General features: G+C 34.4%; 1 protein-coding gene across 2 annotated transcripts in view; it reads left to right on the forward strand.

Annotated features, from left to right (window-relative positions):
* Positions 1 to 17,706, forward strand: part of LOC115209385 (GTP cyclohydrolase 1-like) — a 156,751-nt gene that overhangs the window by 123,830 nt on the left and 15,215 nt on the right. For both annotated transcript variants that reach the window (XM_029777771.2, XM_029777770.2), the window contains exon 5: positions 14,418 to 14,502. In XM_029777771.2, coding sequence (XP_029633631.1) covers positions 14,418 to 14,502 — 85 coding nt within the window. The remainder of the gene's footprint in view (positions 1 to 14,417; positions 14,503 to 17,706) is intronic.

Below are 17,706 nucleotides of genomic sequence, written 5' to 3' on the forward strand. Positions count from 1 at the left end.
TCAACAGTATCACAGTTGCCAGTGAACAGAATGTCTTAGCTGCTGATTTTTTCCCCTTTCGGTAATAATAGAATGAAGAACTTCTAGATACGGTTCATTTCATGTTGATCTTTAGTATAAACGTTTCTATAGTAACGAAATTCCATCAGGTAGGCATCAGCGTGAGAGCTTATTCCATCATGAATATTGCTTTTCTTTTTGGGTCGATAGCAGCAGATGATATGCTGCTAACGTTCTCTCTTGCTTTGCAGTCAGTCTCCATCGTCTGCCTGTCTTGTGTCAACTTCAGTGACTCAGATTGAACAGTATTTTTTCGTTTTCTTTTCTTCCGTTTGGCTTTTTTTTCTTTATATTTTCATTTTCATCTGAAAATAAATTTGTTTGCGTTGTGTCCGTCAACGAAAATAATAATTTGTTTATTGAATGCTAGACAAATTGCTATGTTACAATGTCATTTATATGAATGTAGAAAACGAATGTAATTTTTCGAGAAAATTTTGTCAATTTCTGGTGTTATTTGATATAATGGAGGGAATTTTAATAAAGAAACATTCGAAGTCGGGATATTTATATTACAGTTTTTGGTGCTTTTAAAATACTATATCAAACTAGTGTATAACTCCCTGGAATTGTTAAAAACTTATGAAAATGACCAGCAATCTTGTGTGGGATGTTATTGTATAAAAATTCATTTAGAATAAAAATCATGTGACGGATGTGTCCCAACAATTTTACTGTTTACATGGATTATTAGTCCTTTATCTAGATTCTTTGTAAACATGTTCACTTTTGTAAGTCGTGGCAGTTGAAAAAATGTTCAGTGGTTCACATTGCTTTTTAAGATGACGTTTCATAAAACGAAACAGTAAATGTTATCTGTCCTGGGAAAATATATTTCATACAGCTTTAAAGATATGTTTTTAGAAGATACCCTACTTTCTCAGTAGAAACCATTTCATAAACTCATTTCTCTGACACTCCTCTCCCCTCTTCTTTCTGTTTGTCTTCCTGTCTTTGTCCTCAGTCTTCTTAACTCTTTTCCCTAACTATACCAAATCTGGTGTAAAATTCTCATTAACATACTATATAGTTATGTTTACAAGATACACAAGTATACGGCAGAAAATAAATGCACGAACGGATACAACTTAGTCTTGAAAAATGTCAGAAGTTAATGCATTTTGATATGCAAAGAAACCAGTTGTTTTCACAGATAAACGATAATAAACAACGTGTTTGATATTACGTATATATACACTGTATTAACTGCTGTTACCGGGATATAGGCGGCCGGCTGGCAGAATCGTTAAAGAGGCGGGAAAAATATTTTCAGGCTCGATAAAATGAGGTACCAATCAAATACTAAGGTCGATGATAGCATCACCCCTTTAAAATTGCTGGTCTTGTGCCAAAATCAGAAATCATACTTTATCGAAATATCGCATAAGGTGGCGAAATGACAGAATCGCTTGAGTGTCGGAAGGAATACTTAATTGTATTTATTCCAGTTCTCTGCTTGTCGTCTGTGATTCTGTGTTCAAATCTCACTGAGTTCAACATTGTCTTTCAATGTTTCGGGGTTGATAAATAAAATACCAGTCCAGGTTGGTGGTTTTACAGAATTATATATTTCTTCATCAAGGCCCAGAACCTCTATGCTCGCATCTTCGACGACGGTGCAGACAGAAATCGGGCTCGTGAACGAAACGAAATCGATAATATCAAGGAGTGGATGAAGTAGACTCTGGCAAAGTGTAGGCTGAAGAATGAGGGTTGTGTACTATTTGTTTAGCATCGGAGAAGCACAATTATGTTCATTGTATATTGCTAATATCCCTCCTGAGAAAGGATTTATTTTGCACTTTTTTTAATACCCCACATGATATTTATTAAAACTTAAAGAAATAGTCTTCTAAAATTACTTCGTATCCTCAGAAGATCAGGAAAACGGAGATTGCGCACGTGATGTTAGGGCATCAAATTTATTTTTCACTGTGCTAGTTTACATATCTGAATATTCAGTTCATATATTTGTAGTAACTATTTGGAGTACTTAGATATTCATGTTAATATGGTAAAATTGGGTTTCATATGAAATACATAGAATTTCACATGGTATTTTCAGTTGAAACTCATGAAATTAACTTCCGTCCTAGTTGAGACAACATTATTCTCTCTTGTCAATGTTTGTCACTCTTCAATGGAGAATCCTCGCTGCAGCTAAGTTGCAATTTACTGTGAAATTTTTTTCCTGACTAGCGAACATACTTAAAGTGGCAACCTATTTTAAATTACTTCGTATCCTCAGAAGATCAGGAAAACGGAGATTGCGCACGTGTTTGTTTGTTTGTTTGTGTGTGCGTGTGTGTATTTATATTTGTATGTATTTCTGTATAAAATTTATGTATAAATATGTGCATTTATATATATTTATATAAAGGTATTTATGCGTATATACGTATATACATATACATCCATCCATCCATCCATACATATATACATACATACATACATACATACATACATACATACATACATACATATATATATATATATATATATATATATATATATATATATATATATATATATATACATCGTTCAAAGTGACAAAAAAAAAAAGGAAAAATAATCGGTATAGCCTCTTTAATACTGTGTGCTTATCGGAATTGATTTGATAATATTTATCGAGAAAAAAAAAACCCCCATCAAATAATGATATTTTTTGTGTGTCACGAAGAAACTATCCTACTATTGCCATTATGAGGAGAAATATTGACTGTCAACCGATTACGTTTTAGAGAATACGAAAACTATTGATTTTGTTGTGTACTTCATTATTACTCAGCCGGGAAGCAAATTTGTGTGGTCAACGGATATAGGAAATGAAAGAGAAAAAATGTGTACCGAATGCAACAATGATTGGAAATTGTCGCAATTTAGGAAAGAAAGATGAAATAAAATAGACCAAAACACAGATATTTCAATGTGTATAAATAGCAATTTGTGCCTTTTACTGCACCAGAAATAGTCATAGATTGAAATAAAAAGAATGTCATGAAAAGTAATAGGTTATTTTATGCAGTAGATGGTAGGTTGACTAAATGTGGCACCTTGCATTCAGAAATGTATTGATCAGCGTTTTCAGGTCGACAAGATGTAGTCTATGAGTGAAACATTGATCTTTTGCATTTTATAAGATCAAGTTATGCACTCAATTTATATGCATTAATGTGTATACATACATTTACATACGTACATACATACGTATACATACATATATACGAACACTCCACACTCGCACCTTCACTCATACACACACATACAGGCACCCACGCCCAGACATTGAAAAGCTTGTAAGGGCGTAACCTGATAATTCTTGTTTACGGGGTGAGGTGGGTGGGTGGGTGGACGTATTGATCACAGTTAAGTTCACATACACATAAATATACAAACGCATACACACACAAGCCCATATATATGTACGTATATATATATATATATATATATATATACACGTACGTACATACATGCATACACGCATGCATACATATATATGTACGTGTGTGTATATATATATATATGTATGTGTGTGTGTGCATATATATATATATATAAACAATTGCAGCTTGGAATATGTATACATGTGTGTGTGTGTGTGTGTGTGTGTGTGTGAGAGAGAGAGAGAGAGAGAGAGAGAGAGAGAGAGAGCACTCGTATGTCTGTCTATGCATATAAGCCGAGCGTTCAATTTGTGCACCTGTGCGTTTATATTTAACTTTGAGACTTGGACATAGTTAGCTTGCGCAAGTGCAATCAGTCGTTGTCTCTGCATACCTGATCCCAATAAGTTTCAGGGGTCATCAGGAGAAAATGTGCTCTGTTTCCGGGCTTCCATCTCCACGATTTTATAGCGCACTCCCCACGTGCCTAACTGATGTAAGGCTCCACTGACTGACTAATATTCGACCGAAAAGTCATTTTAGGATCATCACCTTCCATCATTCCTTTTCAGACAGATTCAATGGCTAGCTTTCTCACCCGTCACCTGATTCTCTTTCAGGATGGCTTTTGCATGCCGATGTTTGACGCCAATAGTTAATGGTTAATTGCGCTACCTGGTGAAATAAAGTAGATTATTATTTAAACGATATTTGTCTCACCATAGCCCACTAAAGCTAGAAGTTGTTTTCCGAAACATATTTATGTGTCGCTGAATTGTCTGATATGTGTTACAAGAGTTGCAGGAGTACTGCTGGGTAATTCGTTTCTCTCATTTGTTTCGGCTTCGGTTTTGAATGAATTTGGGTCAACCGAGAGAAATAGCTGCGCCTTGTATGTTCGGTTATTGTAAGGGCTGCATGGTCCGGTGTTCCAACCGTGAGTGATTTTTTTCAACTCGATACTAACATCAATTTGACCACGGCAATATATTTTCTACATTACACAAATGATTCAGTGTTCACAATGGCGCTGGAGAAAACGTTTGCATGTTTTCAATCGAATCTGGTCAAGATTTGTTAAACCATCATTTTTTTATTAGCCTCAGCGGTGTATAAATTCTTATATTTTGTTTTGTATAGCGACAGCTCAGATATATAATATTTAGTGTTTTATCGCTTCTTTGTAATAACAGCACCCTAACCTAGATACATTCATCTCCAAATACTGCGTCCGAAGAAACATTTATATTATATTTAAGACTTTTTAAAATATATTTATAGGTCTTTTCTGTTCTCTGATTTTAAGTTGCATAATTAATGTATACCTGTGAGAGCGGTGACCTTTAAAATAAAGTTTTTACTATACTTAGAGAATATATATATATGTTTGTATGTATGTATGTATGTATGTATGTATGTATGTATGTATGTATGTATGTATGTATGTATGTATGTATATGTCCATCTGTCTTGTCTTACTGCTTAACTCCTTGAGTGGCTGTCTTCTACGAATTCTTTTCGGTTATATCATTCTATAACAGCTAGATTAGTTATGACTTCTACAACCAAAAGGGACGCCGATGTTGTTTTTTTTTTACTTTCCTTCCTTCTCGTTCCATTTTTTGCATCAACCTTCTTCGCGGTTTTCGTCTCTAGGGGAAATGAAACAAATCTCTATGAAAATATGAGAGACTTCGAGCTTTTATATGTAGGTTGTAGTGTTTCACCTGTACTGATCATCATAGGTGCACTGGGCCACGTAACAACGGGTTTGTATTAAAAAAAAGCAATACGGGGTTTCTCCTCGTGGGAACAAATCAAAGTAATTCACGTTCATCAAATTCAATCGATTTGTGGTGTAAGGCATTCCAGTGATTCACCGTTTGAGGTTTCTGGGCTGAATACAAATACACAATCACTTGAACATATGGAATACATAAATACAGTGAGAAGGAGAAAGAAAAAAGAGAGAGGGAAAAAGAAAAAGAGAGATAGAAAAAAGAAAGAGAGAAAGAGAGAGAGAAAGAGAGAGAAAGCTATAACTGTCTTGACTTAAACAAGAACCTTGTCAGTTTGTTGGTGATCGACTTGAATTTTGTTAAGGAGAAAAAATTTACCCAGACAGTCCTACCTAAGCACACACACACACACACACACACACACACACACACAGACACAGACACAGACACAGACACACACACACACACACACACATGCATACATGCATTCATATGTCAAATACTAAATTGAGAGATTATGAAATATTTTTCGGTAGAGCTCTATATTTAGTTATTTTTACAAGAAAAAGGTTGACAGTGGCTTCGAAGTTTCGCTTTAGGTTGTGATCAGACTGCGCTTTAGTTTGCTATGCGCAAACATATGTATGTATTGGTCTCCATACATTTATAGGTGCATTTGTGTATGTTCGCTGTTAATTATAGACAAAATTTAATATTTGTTACAAATTATGGCTCAAGGCCAGTGATTTCGGGGAGGGGCTAAATTGATTACATCGACCCCAGTGTTTAACTGGTGCTTATTTTATCGACCCCGAAAAGATGAAAGGTAAAGTCGACCTCAGTGGATTTTGAACTCAGAAAGTAAAGAAAGATGAAATGATGCTCTGCATTTTGCCCGGCGTGCAAACCTTTCTTCCATTTTACCGCCTTAGGCAAACCATTAATATTGACCACTAACTTGACTAGCTATTGCTAGTGTCCGTATACAAATCTGTTAAACTTATATTTATAAACATTCTAGAGTGAAGCCTAAAAGCCGTACATTAACGACCTCTGATGTCTTATATTTTCAAAGCTATAAGAAATTCTGAATACATTAAAGAAAACCTTTAACTTCTATATACATGTACTAGCGTTCGGCTTACATATAAATTATTTCTGTTTGACATACTTTTACTTTGTTTCTTTAAATGCATCTAAAATCTACCAAGGAAAAACCAAATATCAAAACAATTACAAACATACATCTAATTACAAACACACACAGACACACACAGACACACACATGCATACACATTCACTCACACACACCCAAACGTACGTATACATTTATGCTTATACATATGACTATATGTGTGTATTCGATGAACCTAAACACGTGTTCGATGAACCTAAACATAAAGAAACAGCTGTCACTTAGACTCATTGTAACCAGCCTAGTCACTGCTATCAAACCAACAAATATTTTTGTCAAGCAGAAAAATTGATTTTGCCATCTTTTTGTCACTACCTCAGCCTCTAAACTTATTATTTCTTCTTCTTATACAACTACTCTTTACTCTTTTACTTGTTTCAGTCATTTGACTGCGGCCATGCTGGAGCACCGCCTTTAGTCGAGCAAATCGACCCCGGGACTTATTCTTTTTGTAAGCCCAGTACTTATTCTATCGGTCTCTTTTGCCGAACCGCTAGTTGACGGGGACGTAAACACACCAGCATCGGTTGTCAAGCAATGCTAGGGAGACAAACACAGACACACAAACACACATACATATATATATATATATATATATATATATATATATACATATATACTACCTGTCCTTTCTCCTTAAAAATTCATTTACAACACATTTATTACACATATTTCTGTACCTACAAGATGCCTCCTCATGTTTAAACTGTATACAACACCTGAAAAACCAAACCAAGTCACTGTTTTATGACTGAAACTTCGAATTCACTATCAGTGTATTCCTTTCAAATATGTATGTATGTATATCATTATTCAGTTTATTTCAAGATTTCTTGCGAACAGAGAAAGAACCGATTTCTAACCTAGATCCAAGGTTCCTTCATTGGAATTTCAACATCAACAGAGTATTTTTGTTTGTATGTATGTATGTATGCATGTATGTATGTATGTATGTATGTATGTATGTATGTATGTATGTATGTATGTATGTATGTATGTATGTATGTATGTATGTATGTATGTGTGTATGTATGTATGTATGTATCTATGTATGTATTTGCAGATTTGTACATTTTATGTATGTATTCTCATGCATATAGTTACATATCTAGACATGCTTATATATATTCAAGTGATAAACTTCTGGAAAGTTTTACAGATTTTTACAGTTCCAGTGACGGATAGGATCTCTAGTCTTCGAATTAAATTTCTCCTTTCTGGTTTTGAGAAGCTTAATTTCTTAAGATTAGCATTTAGGTAGTGTGTTACATATCCCAGGGCTGCAATAATTACAGGTATAAGTCTGAACTTGTTATCTGGATAGAGTAACTGCAGATTTCTCAATAGTTCAGCGTAGGTGTTCTCTTTTTCACTGATCTTCAGCTTTATGTTAACATTTTATGTATGTACGTTTGTATGTATGTATGTATGTATGTATGTATGTATGTATGTATGTATGTATGTATGTATGTATGTATGTATGTATTTACGTATAATTACATGTATGTTTGAATGTATGTATGTATGTATGTATGTGTGTATGTATGTATGTATCTATGTATGTGTGCGTGTATGTATGTATGTATGTGTGTATGTATGTAGTATGTATGTATGTATGTATGTATGTATGTATGTATGTATGTATGTATGTATGTATGTACGTATGTATGTATGAATGTATGCATGCATAAATGCATGCATGCATACATGCATTACATGTATGTGTGTACGTACATACGTGTGTATTTTAGAACAAGTAGAAAGATATAAGTTTTTTAACACGCAAAACTGAACAGTATATATAAAGGATAAGAGCAGAAAATTTCAGCTGTTCAGTTTGCGTGTTGAAAAAAAAATCTTTCTTACTTGTTCTACAATAGATTTTATCGCTTCAAAAAGAAACTTGTTTCTTTACACATGACGTAACTGTATATGTATATATGTATATCTATCTATCTATCTATCTATCTATCTATCTATCTATCTATCTATCTATCTATCTATCTATCTATCTATCTATCTATCTATCTATCTATCTATCTATATATATATATATATATACACAGACATGACAGAAGTAAATAGACACCCCATAAAACATCGTTTTATGTTTATTCTAACTTGTAAAGTTTTATGTTTTTGTTAATTGATATTTTTATGTTTCAGGTTCTATATGTGACTATTTAATCATGCCACGCACAAAAGAAGTCTTAGAACTGTCTGAATTTCAAATAGGCTGTATTGTGGGTCATTCTGAAGATGAACATAGCGTAAAATCGCAGAAAATCTTGGGATCCCACTTTCTACAGATAATAGAGTGATTATGCAAATTACCAGAGAGGGGGAAGGAGACTACATCACCTCGCCCAGATCAGCCAGGGTCCTCTGACAAGACCCTTCTCTTTGTTAAGAGAAGTGTGGAGGATAATCCTCGTTGCAAGGCCTCTGACATAGCAGAGCAAGTTGATGTCAGTCCCAGAACAGCTCTCAGGCATCTCCACAAACTTGGTTATTATGGCAAAGCAGCAAGAAGGAAACCACTTATTCGACTAGCTAACATCAAGCGGAGAAAAGATTGGGCCGGTGAGATGATGGAGAGACCACTAGCATTTTGGGACACTGTCATATTCTTTGATGAGTTCAGATTTGCTATATTTCCTGACTGTGGTCGAGTGTGGGTCTGGAGACTCTGTAATCAAGAATTTGATGTGAAAAGATTGCAGCCAACAATGAAACACGACAGCTATTCTGTGATGGTCTGGGGAGCAATTTGGAGCAATGGTCAATCAGAAAGAATTTGGAAAAACATCCTACTAGACCTATGAACCAAAATTTATATTATTTAAAAATAATTAAACTGATTAGATCGACCAATGAAGTCATTCTTTTTCTTTTCCAAATTTATATACATACTAGCAGTATCGCCCGGCGTTGCTCGGGTTTGTAAGGGAAATAACTATATAAGCATTTTTAGAGAGTTACTTCCCTTATAGATGCCAATTCGGGCTTTCTTAGCCATTTCTGTTTTGGTGTCTTCAAGCCATGAAGTCGTTGTTCTAAAAGAACGCTGGTCTCCTTGACAACGCTTTACGACGTTGATTTCCTTACACTCCCTTCCCCACAGCTTCACGAGTGAGAGAAGAAGGGGGAGAAGCAAACAGGTGCAGGTGTGACCATGGACGCCAACTCCGCCGCCATCGACACACGAAAAATTATGCATTAAAATGGAATAAAAAATGATGTTAAATCATTTTTAAAATCGTAGACTCATCGTAGACGCGCGCTAGTACCCAGAAGGGCTCGATATGAATCACGACTATAAGATACTCGAATTTGGTTAAACTGCACCGCAAAATGTGGGAGTAGTTAGGAATCTAAATCGAAGGGGACACTCACACAACTACAGTTTTATATATATATATATATATATATATATATATATATATATATGTAAAGAAAATGAGATGAATTCATATTCGAGGGTCCGATGAAACTCTTAGCAGTTACTCAGGTATTTAACTATGTGTTCAGTGCAACGTAGAGCAGAAACAGGTGTAAGCAGATGAAGTTCATGAGATAATCATTTATTCTTTTGTCATCTCATTTTCTTATTACTGCTCTGTGCTCGACTAACACTATGTTCTGAAGCATATGTATATTGAGTTCTCTACCGAAATATATATATATATATATATATATATATATATATATATATATAATATATATATAATATATATAATATATATATATATATATATATAAAGAAGGATAAGATTGTTTTTCAAATATCGATCTTATCATGTGGCCAGCATGGCAATAAAGACCTTGAAACGTAATAATAATTATTATTAAAATTATAATTTAGGGTATGTAAGAGATACCACCACGCTGGCTGGAAATAGCAGCCAAAACATGGCTCTAAAACCACATTAAATGCTCATACAACACCAGGAGAGAAGACAAAAAGGCATAATGAACTAGCAATATATATATATATATATATATATATATATATTTATATAACATTTTAACTCACTTACGCTGTTTACAGCAGTGAGTGGAAGGAAGGTATGTAGCGTGATCGTCGCATTGACCATGACAAAGAAAGTTGTCATGGCGATACCTGCTCAGAGGCCTATACAATGTTGCAGAAAGTGTATGGAGAGGAGTGTATGAGCCACACACAAGTGTACAAGAGGTTGAGACGTTTCCAAGATAGCCAAAAAATGTCGATATTGCCGAACATTCTGGGAGACCTGCAACCAGCAGAAATGAGAAAAACATTGCAGATGTGCGTGTAGCTGTGAGGGTAAATTGTCTAATCAACATCCGTGAGTTATCAGAGGATGTGCAGATTAGTTACAGTTCAGTTCAGTCCATTATCACTGAAGATTTGCGTATGAGACGCGTGTCTGCCAAGTTTGTGCCAAAACTACTTTCAGCTGACCCAGAAGACACTCGAGTTTCCGTTGCACAAGATCTCCTTGCTTGTGTCGAGTACGATGAACATTTTTTTGAAGACTTTGCGTAGACCTCTGAGCAGGTGTCGTCAAGCTTTTGACACTGTTATGGTTAATGCGTCGATCACACACTACACACCTTCCTTCCAAGCACTGTTGTAAAGAGCGAAAGTGAGTTAGAACGTAAAAACTTAGTGCGCATGCACAGCAGAGTTTAAGGTCAATCTATGCCAAGCAACTTCCCTCTGCAAGCTTTAGCATCGTTAATATGGCAACAGTCCGGATACTTATTGATCAAACCACGTATATATATATATATATATATATATATATATATATATATATATATATATATATATATATATATATATATATACAAGTACATACATATAGACAAGTACATACATATAGACCAGGCTGGTTACAATAAGTCTAAGTGATAGCTGCTTCTTTATGTTATCGTTTAGGTTCATCGAATACACACATATAGTCATATGTATAAGCATAAATGTATACGTACGTTTGGGTGTGTGTGAGTGAATGTGTATGCATGTGTGTGTCTGTGTGTGTCTGTGTGTGTTTGTAATTAGATGTATGTTTGTAATTGTTTTGATATTTGGTTTTTCCTTGGTAGATTTTAGATGCATTTAAAGAAACAAAGTAAAAGTATGTCAAACAGAAATAATTTATATCAAATGAAAAAGGCTTTTCTTGGGCAGGACGGGGTTGTGACAAGTAGAGGCAGGTTGAGCTACTTCACGCCGATGACGTCTCTAACGTCCTTGATGTACATATAAACACTAAAGCATTAATTCTTTTCTCAACCACCTCACAATCATTGTCTCTGAAAGCAACAACTATTTGAGTTTTCGCTAGTATCCCATGGGAGGGGCAAGCTCATGATATCCAAATCTATGACCTAATTTCTATTCTAAGTGTGGGACACCTAAATTCTTCTAAATTGCTAAGCACCATGAGAAAGTTTTCCGTTTCTTCAAAACAATCAATTTTCAGTCTGCGTTAGAAACCAAATGTTAAGATTAAAAATGTGACTTTTCACCTACTTTTCGTAAATATCTTTATCACCAGTTATTCATAGACACTAACAATTATTTTGTTTTCTTCTGTGCGCTTCTTTCGTGTAGCTTCAATGATTAACTTAAGTCCTATTAAAGCGATAATTATGATTCGTCATTAAATGCGATACACACACACACACACACACACACACACACCACACACACACACACATATATATATGAACATATATATATATATATGTTGTTGTCCAAGGAAAGTTCATAAGTTAGGAAAAAAGGCCACATCTGATATAAAGTAATGATATAATCTGAATAGAAAATTACAAATTAAGAACCATATTATAGATAAACAATTTTGCCAAAAAGTTTCATACAAAATTAAATAGGAAGTGTGATTTTGCACTCTTCAGACATATCTGACAAGAACATGTAATATTCTGACTGTCTATATAACTCTGACTGTTTGTCTCTCCCTCTTACCCTCTCTCTCTATATATATGCGTGTATGTATGTATGTATGTATGTATGTATGTATGTATGTATGTATGTATGTATGTATGTATGTATACATATATATATGTATATATATATATATATATATATAATATATATATATATATATATATATATATAATATATATATAACATTGCAGCGTGGAACGTGTTTATAAGCCGTTTAAGAAACACAGAAAAACCGTTAGATTCACTTCAACATTTAAATTTAATTTGTCAAAATATTTTCATCGCTTTGAGACCGCGACCTGTTCACTGACAAAACTCCGTGCAGTGTAGCACAAAACGGCGGTGCATCAGCATGGCCGCAGCTCTGTGCTGAAACAAGAAAAACGAAAAACGAATATACATATATATATATATCTTAAATAAAAACCTTTGACCCTGCAATATTGTATATAAATTCTCTACTGGGAATGACCAAGTTTAAAAATCTGCTGGATCTCACTCCTAAGGGAATCTTACATTGCTTATAAACTCTATATTTGGAAGGACCCATTTTAAACTCTATTGGACTTTTGAACTTTACTCGTAGGATATTGGAATATTGCATATATACCATTATGCCTAAAAAATGGATTTACAACTTCAATACCCATACATATCTTGCATCTATTTTCTTTTCTCCAACTCACTCTTCAATATGTATCACATCTAAACTAACTATGACTTAACTATCTTCTCACACCGTCTCCGATGAAGGGATATAATTAATAAATATCCTAGAAACAGCTGTAAAGCCTTCTATCTATAAATGCTCTAATATCTACACAGCCTTGGTTTTTTTATTTTATAATCCTAAAAAAATTCTTATATGTGTATATATATATATATATATAGGTAGGATCAACAATAAAAATTCTCCAACCAGTGAGAAATAGATATGATTTAATCTACACAATCATAAAGGAGCTACCAATAGTTTCGTGTTTTTAAGATATATTAAATTATGAGATTTATATAACAGCATGTATCTCTAAGCAATCTTTCAGATTCAGTTCTAATATTAGATGTTTTTAAAAACTAGGACGCTAGACTGTAAGAAGACATGAGAAAAAACGAATTACGTCACTTAGTGGATAGCGCATTGCACTCATAATTAGAAGAGCATGATTCCGGTTTCAGGTCATAGCGATGCATTGTGTTCTTGAGCAAAACACACCATTTCACGTTGCATTAGTCCATTCAGATAGCAAAAAGGAGCAATCCTGGGAGGAAGAAGGCAGTGAGCTGGCAGAATAGTTAGCACACCGGGAAAAATGCCTAGCGGCATTTCATCCGTATTGAAGTTCTGAGTTCAAGTTCCTCCGTTGTCAACTTTACCTTTCATTCTCTCGGGATTGATAAAATAATTACTGGGTCGATGTAATCGACTTGCCTCTTCATCTAAAATTGTTGCCTTTGTTCCAGTATTTGAAACCATTAAAGACGGTGAGCTAGCATTTCGTCTCTCTACGCTTAGAGTTCAATTTCGGCCGAAGTCGACTTTACCTTTTATCCTTTAAGGGTTTGGTGAAATAAGTAGAGATGATGTAGTGGACAAGTTGCTTTTCACCAAATCTCATGCCTTCAGCCTATAGTAGAAAGTATTAAGGATTTTTGTTGTAGTCCAACAAAATATCATATGAAAGAAAAGCGTCATAGTTTGTTTTAGGTATCGTGATCTAGAAGTAATATCACAAAATAATGGAGACAGCGAGTTTCATACAATGCAGAAAGGGAAAGCTGAATAAACTTTATATATTTCAGGTCCAAAGACACATCATCAGAAGTGAGCGCTTTAGAAATATGAGTTTATATAGATCCTGCCATTTTTATTGTCGAACGGGTACTCAACTTTCCATGCCTGAGATTCTCCGTCGTCATCCCTTTCTTAAAATGTCATATCTTTAAACAAGGAATTAATTGTAGTGAAAAATGGAACGGTTCGAAAAAAATGTCTAATTTTCTTAATTTCAAAATATTTTCATAAGAATAAACAATTGTAAAGTAAATTTTGATGATTGACGTTATTTTTTCAATTGTAGTACAGGAGCGCTTAACTAAACAGATTGCTGTGGCCATAACTGAAGCCGTTCAACCAAGAGGAGTCGGTGTTGTTATTGAAGCTACGTAAGTTGAAGCATTCATCATATATATATTCTTTTATTCTTTTACTTGTTTCAGTCATTTGACTGCGGCCATGCCGGAGCACTGCTTTTTGTCGATCAAATCGACCCCAAGGACTTATTCTTAGTAAGCCTAGTATTTATTCTATCAGTCTTTTTTGCTGAACCATTAAGTTACGGGGACATAACACACAAGCATCGGTTGTCAAGCGATGTTGGGGGAACAAACACAGACACACAAACACACACACACACACACATATATATATATATACACGACGGGCTTCTTTCAGTTTCCGTCTACCAAATCCACTCAAAAGGCTTTGGTCGGCCCAAGGCTACAGTAGAAGACACTTGCCAAGGTGCCACGCAGTGGGACTGAACCCGGAACTATGTGGTTGGTAAGCAAGTTACTTACCACACAGCCACCCCTGCGCCTATATATATATATATATATATATATATATTATATATATATTTAATCAATATAGGGTGGCAGAAAAAATTTTGTAGAATTCTTTTTGCCACCAGCGGCCTAGTGGGAAAAAATTAATAGTCATAGACCATTTTTAAGTTCAACATCAACAATCAAGGAACGGCCATGATAGGCCATTCACCCACTAGAAATAACAGCCAAGCTTCAACCGCAAATAAAGATTAATTCCGTAAACAGGAGAAAATGTTTTTAAATTTTCTCCTGTTTACGGAATTAATCTTTATTTGCGGTTGAAGCTTTGGCTGTTATTTCTAGTGGGTGAATGGCCTATCATGGCCGTTCCTTGATTGTTGATATATATATATATATATATATATATATATATTCCACAAAAACATTCCAAAACTAGACATCAATATCAAGCAGAATTAGGTTACCGATACAAGCAATACCCAAATTAGCTATTCCCACAAACTATGAATCCACAAACACTTACCACTTACATGAATGAAGGACAACACAGAATAACGAGACTTGAATATAGGACACTCACAAGCGAGCGTTCCCGTCATCAGCTCCCCAAACGGATATATATATATATATATATATATATATATATATATATATATATATATATATGTATATATATATATATGTGTGTGTGTGTGTGTGTGTATAAACAGATGTGCCATTTCTGCTCTACTTTCACTCGTACTCTTCAGTATACAATTGACCACACTGCTATCACCTCCTTAAGTATTTGTACAAATGGCGATTTGAACTGTTGAACTCGAAATAAATACAGACGAAAATAAATTACAATGTTATTTCTAACGTGAATTCAACTGCTAAATTGTAATTGTTTCTTGCATAGATGATGGCAGAGGCAGCGGTACATTTAAATTAGAAGAAATAAGCTTTTGAGAGTTAGGCTTCTTTCAAAAGCATAAGTGATGCTATTAACAATAATAAGAACATGATGATAATGATAATAAATATACGAAATCATCTCTACTTATTGTGTCTTTCTCACAACAACATCTCTTCAGCAACAATTATTGATTGATTTTTATCTTTCCTACTAAGATACTTGGCTCCAATTGACGAAAATTAACTTAATATATGAGATATCACAAATCTAATTTGATATTAATCTCACAATACGGTATTAGAATCACTCTTCTCGTGCACGTCACTTATGTCCTGGGGCGTTTAATTCTTTTGTGCTAACATAAAATAAATGTCTCTATCTTTCACACTTAACTTTATAATTTCTTTTTCTTTTTCTTTGCTTCTTTCTCTAAGTCTCTCAAGATAGCAATCGTTCCTTAACCTTTTACTACAATGTCACTTAAAAAAGAAAAAAGAAACAGGTTTTATTTTGTACGTTCAACATCTACTAATAATACTGCTTTAGATTGATTATTGTTTGAAGAATAAAAATTTATGAAAATATTTATTCGACACCAAATTTAATTAAATCCATAAATCACATCACGAAACATGTGACTTGTAATATGACAATTTAAAAATCAAAGGAAATGAATAAAGATATAGAATATGATGTGACATTTTGACTTGTCACCCTTTCGGGAAATAATTCTAATGATTAATTAATGTCAAATATTACATTAATTTATTTTCTTTGGCGTCATCGTTCGTTTATATAAGAATGCTTGTAACATCTAAGTGGTACCTACCAATTTCAGGAAGTATTGTTTGATGACTTAAAACAAAACTTTTTATAAAGATATGCACGGATATTGCCACAAAAACACACTTTTCTTATTTGTTATTAATTGTAACTAGTGTGTTACCACAATCGTTCTGTAGGTAAAGAACGATTTACAAATATCCTTAACAAAGCTAATATCCTTCTGATCCATAATATCACAAATCAATATTACTACTCATAGCGGTATCATATCTAAGCACAACACCTTCAATTTCAGGGATTACACCGCTTCCAGTGATCAAATTATTTTATCAACTCCAAAAGGAGGAAAGACAATGTTGACCTCGACGGAACTCAAAACGTAAAGACAGACGAAACGCCACTTAGCATTTTGCCTGGCGTGTTAAGGATTCTGTCAGCTCGACGCTTTAATATTCCTATTCGTAACGATGTTGATGATATTTAGTAATGAAATGCTTTATTTCTGGCATATATTTTCCGGCATTGCATTTCATGTGAAATTTTTGGTCCTACAAAGTCGCCTTGTGATGGCACATGGCCTAGTGTTTAGAGTAGCAGACTTCGGTCGAGGGATCTCGGATTCAAATTTCAGACCTGCGATGTGTGTCTATGAGCGAAACACCTAAGCATCACGCGGCTCCGGCAGAAGGTAATGGCGAACTTCTGCTGACTCTTTCGCCACAACTTTCTCTCACTCTTTCCTTCTGCATCTAGCAGCTCACCTGCGACGGACCAGCGTCCTGACCAGCTAGGGAACCTATATACCAATGAAACCGGGAAACGCTCCACAGACATACACACACACACACACACACACACACACACACACATATATATATATATATACGAAAGAAGGTTTGAAAATGCAATTTTAAAAGATGTTTATTTACTTTACCGGTTTCACTCTTTGGAAAAAGATTGTCAAAAGTAACATGTAGAAGTTTGGTTGCGTTAATTATTGGTTGTTACAAAATGCTACGTTGCATATAAACAGTCTTTGGTAACAAGGACATGTTAAGGACAAAAAAATTAACAAGTTCCTTAAAATATTGGGCACAACAGATTACAACATAAAT

This window comes from Octopus sinensis, linkage group LG3 (genome assembly GCF_006345805.1).
Source record: "Octopus sinensis linkage group LG3, ASM634580v1, whole genome shotgun sequence".
Classification (NCBI taxonomy): domain Eukaryota; kingdom Metazoa; phylum Mollusca; class Cephalopoda; order Octopoda; family Octopodidae; genus Octopus; species Octopus sinensis.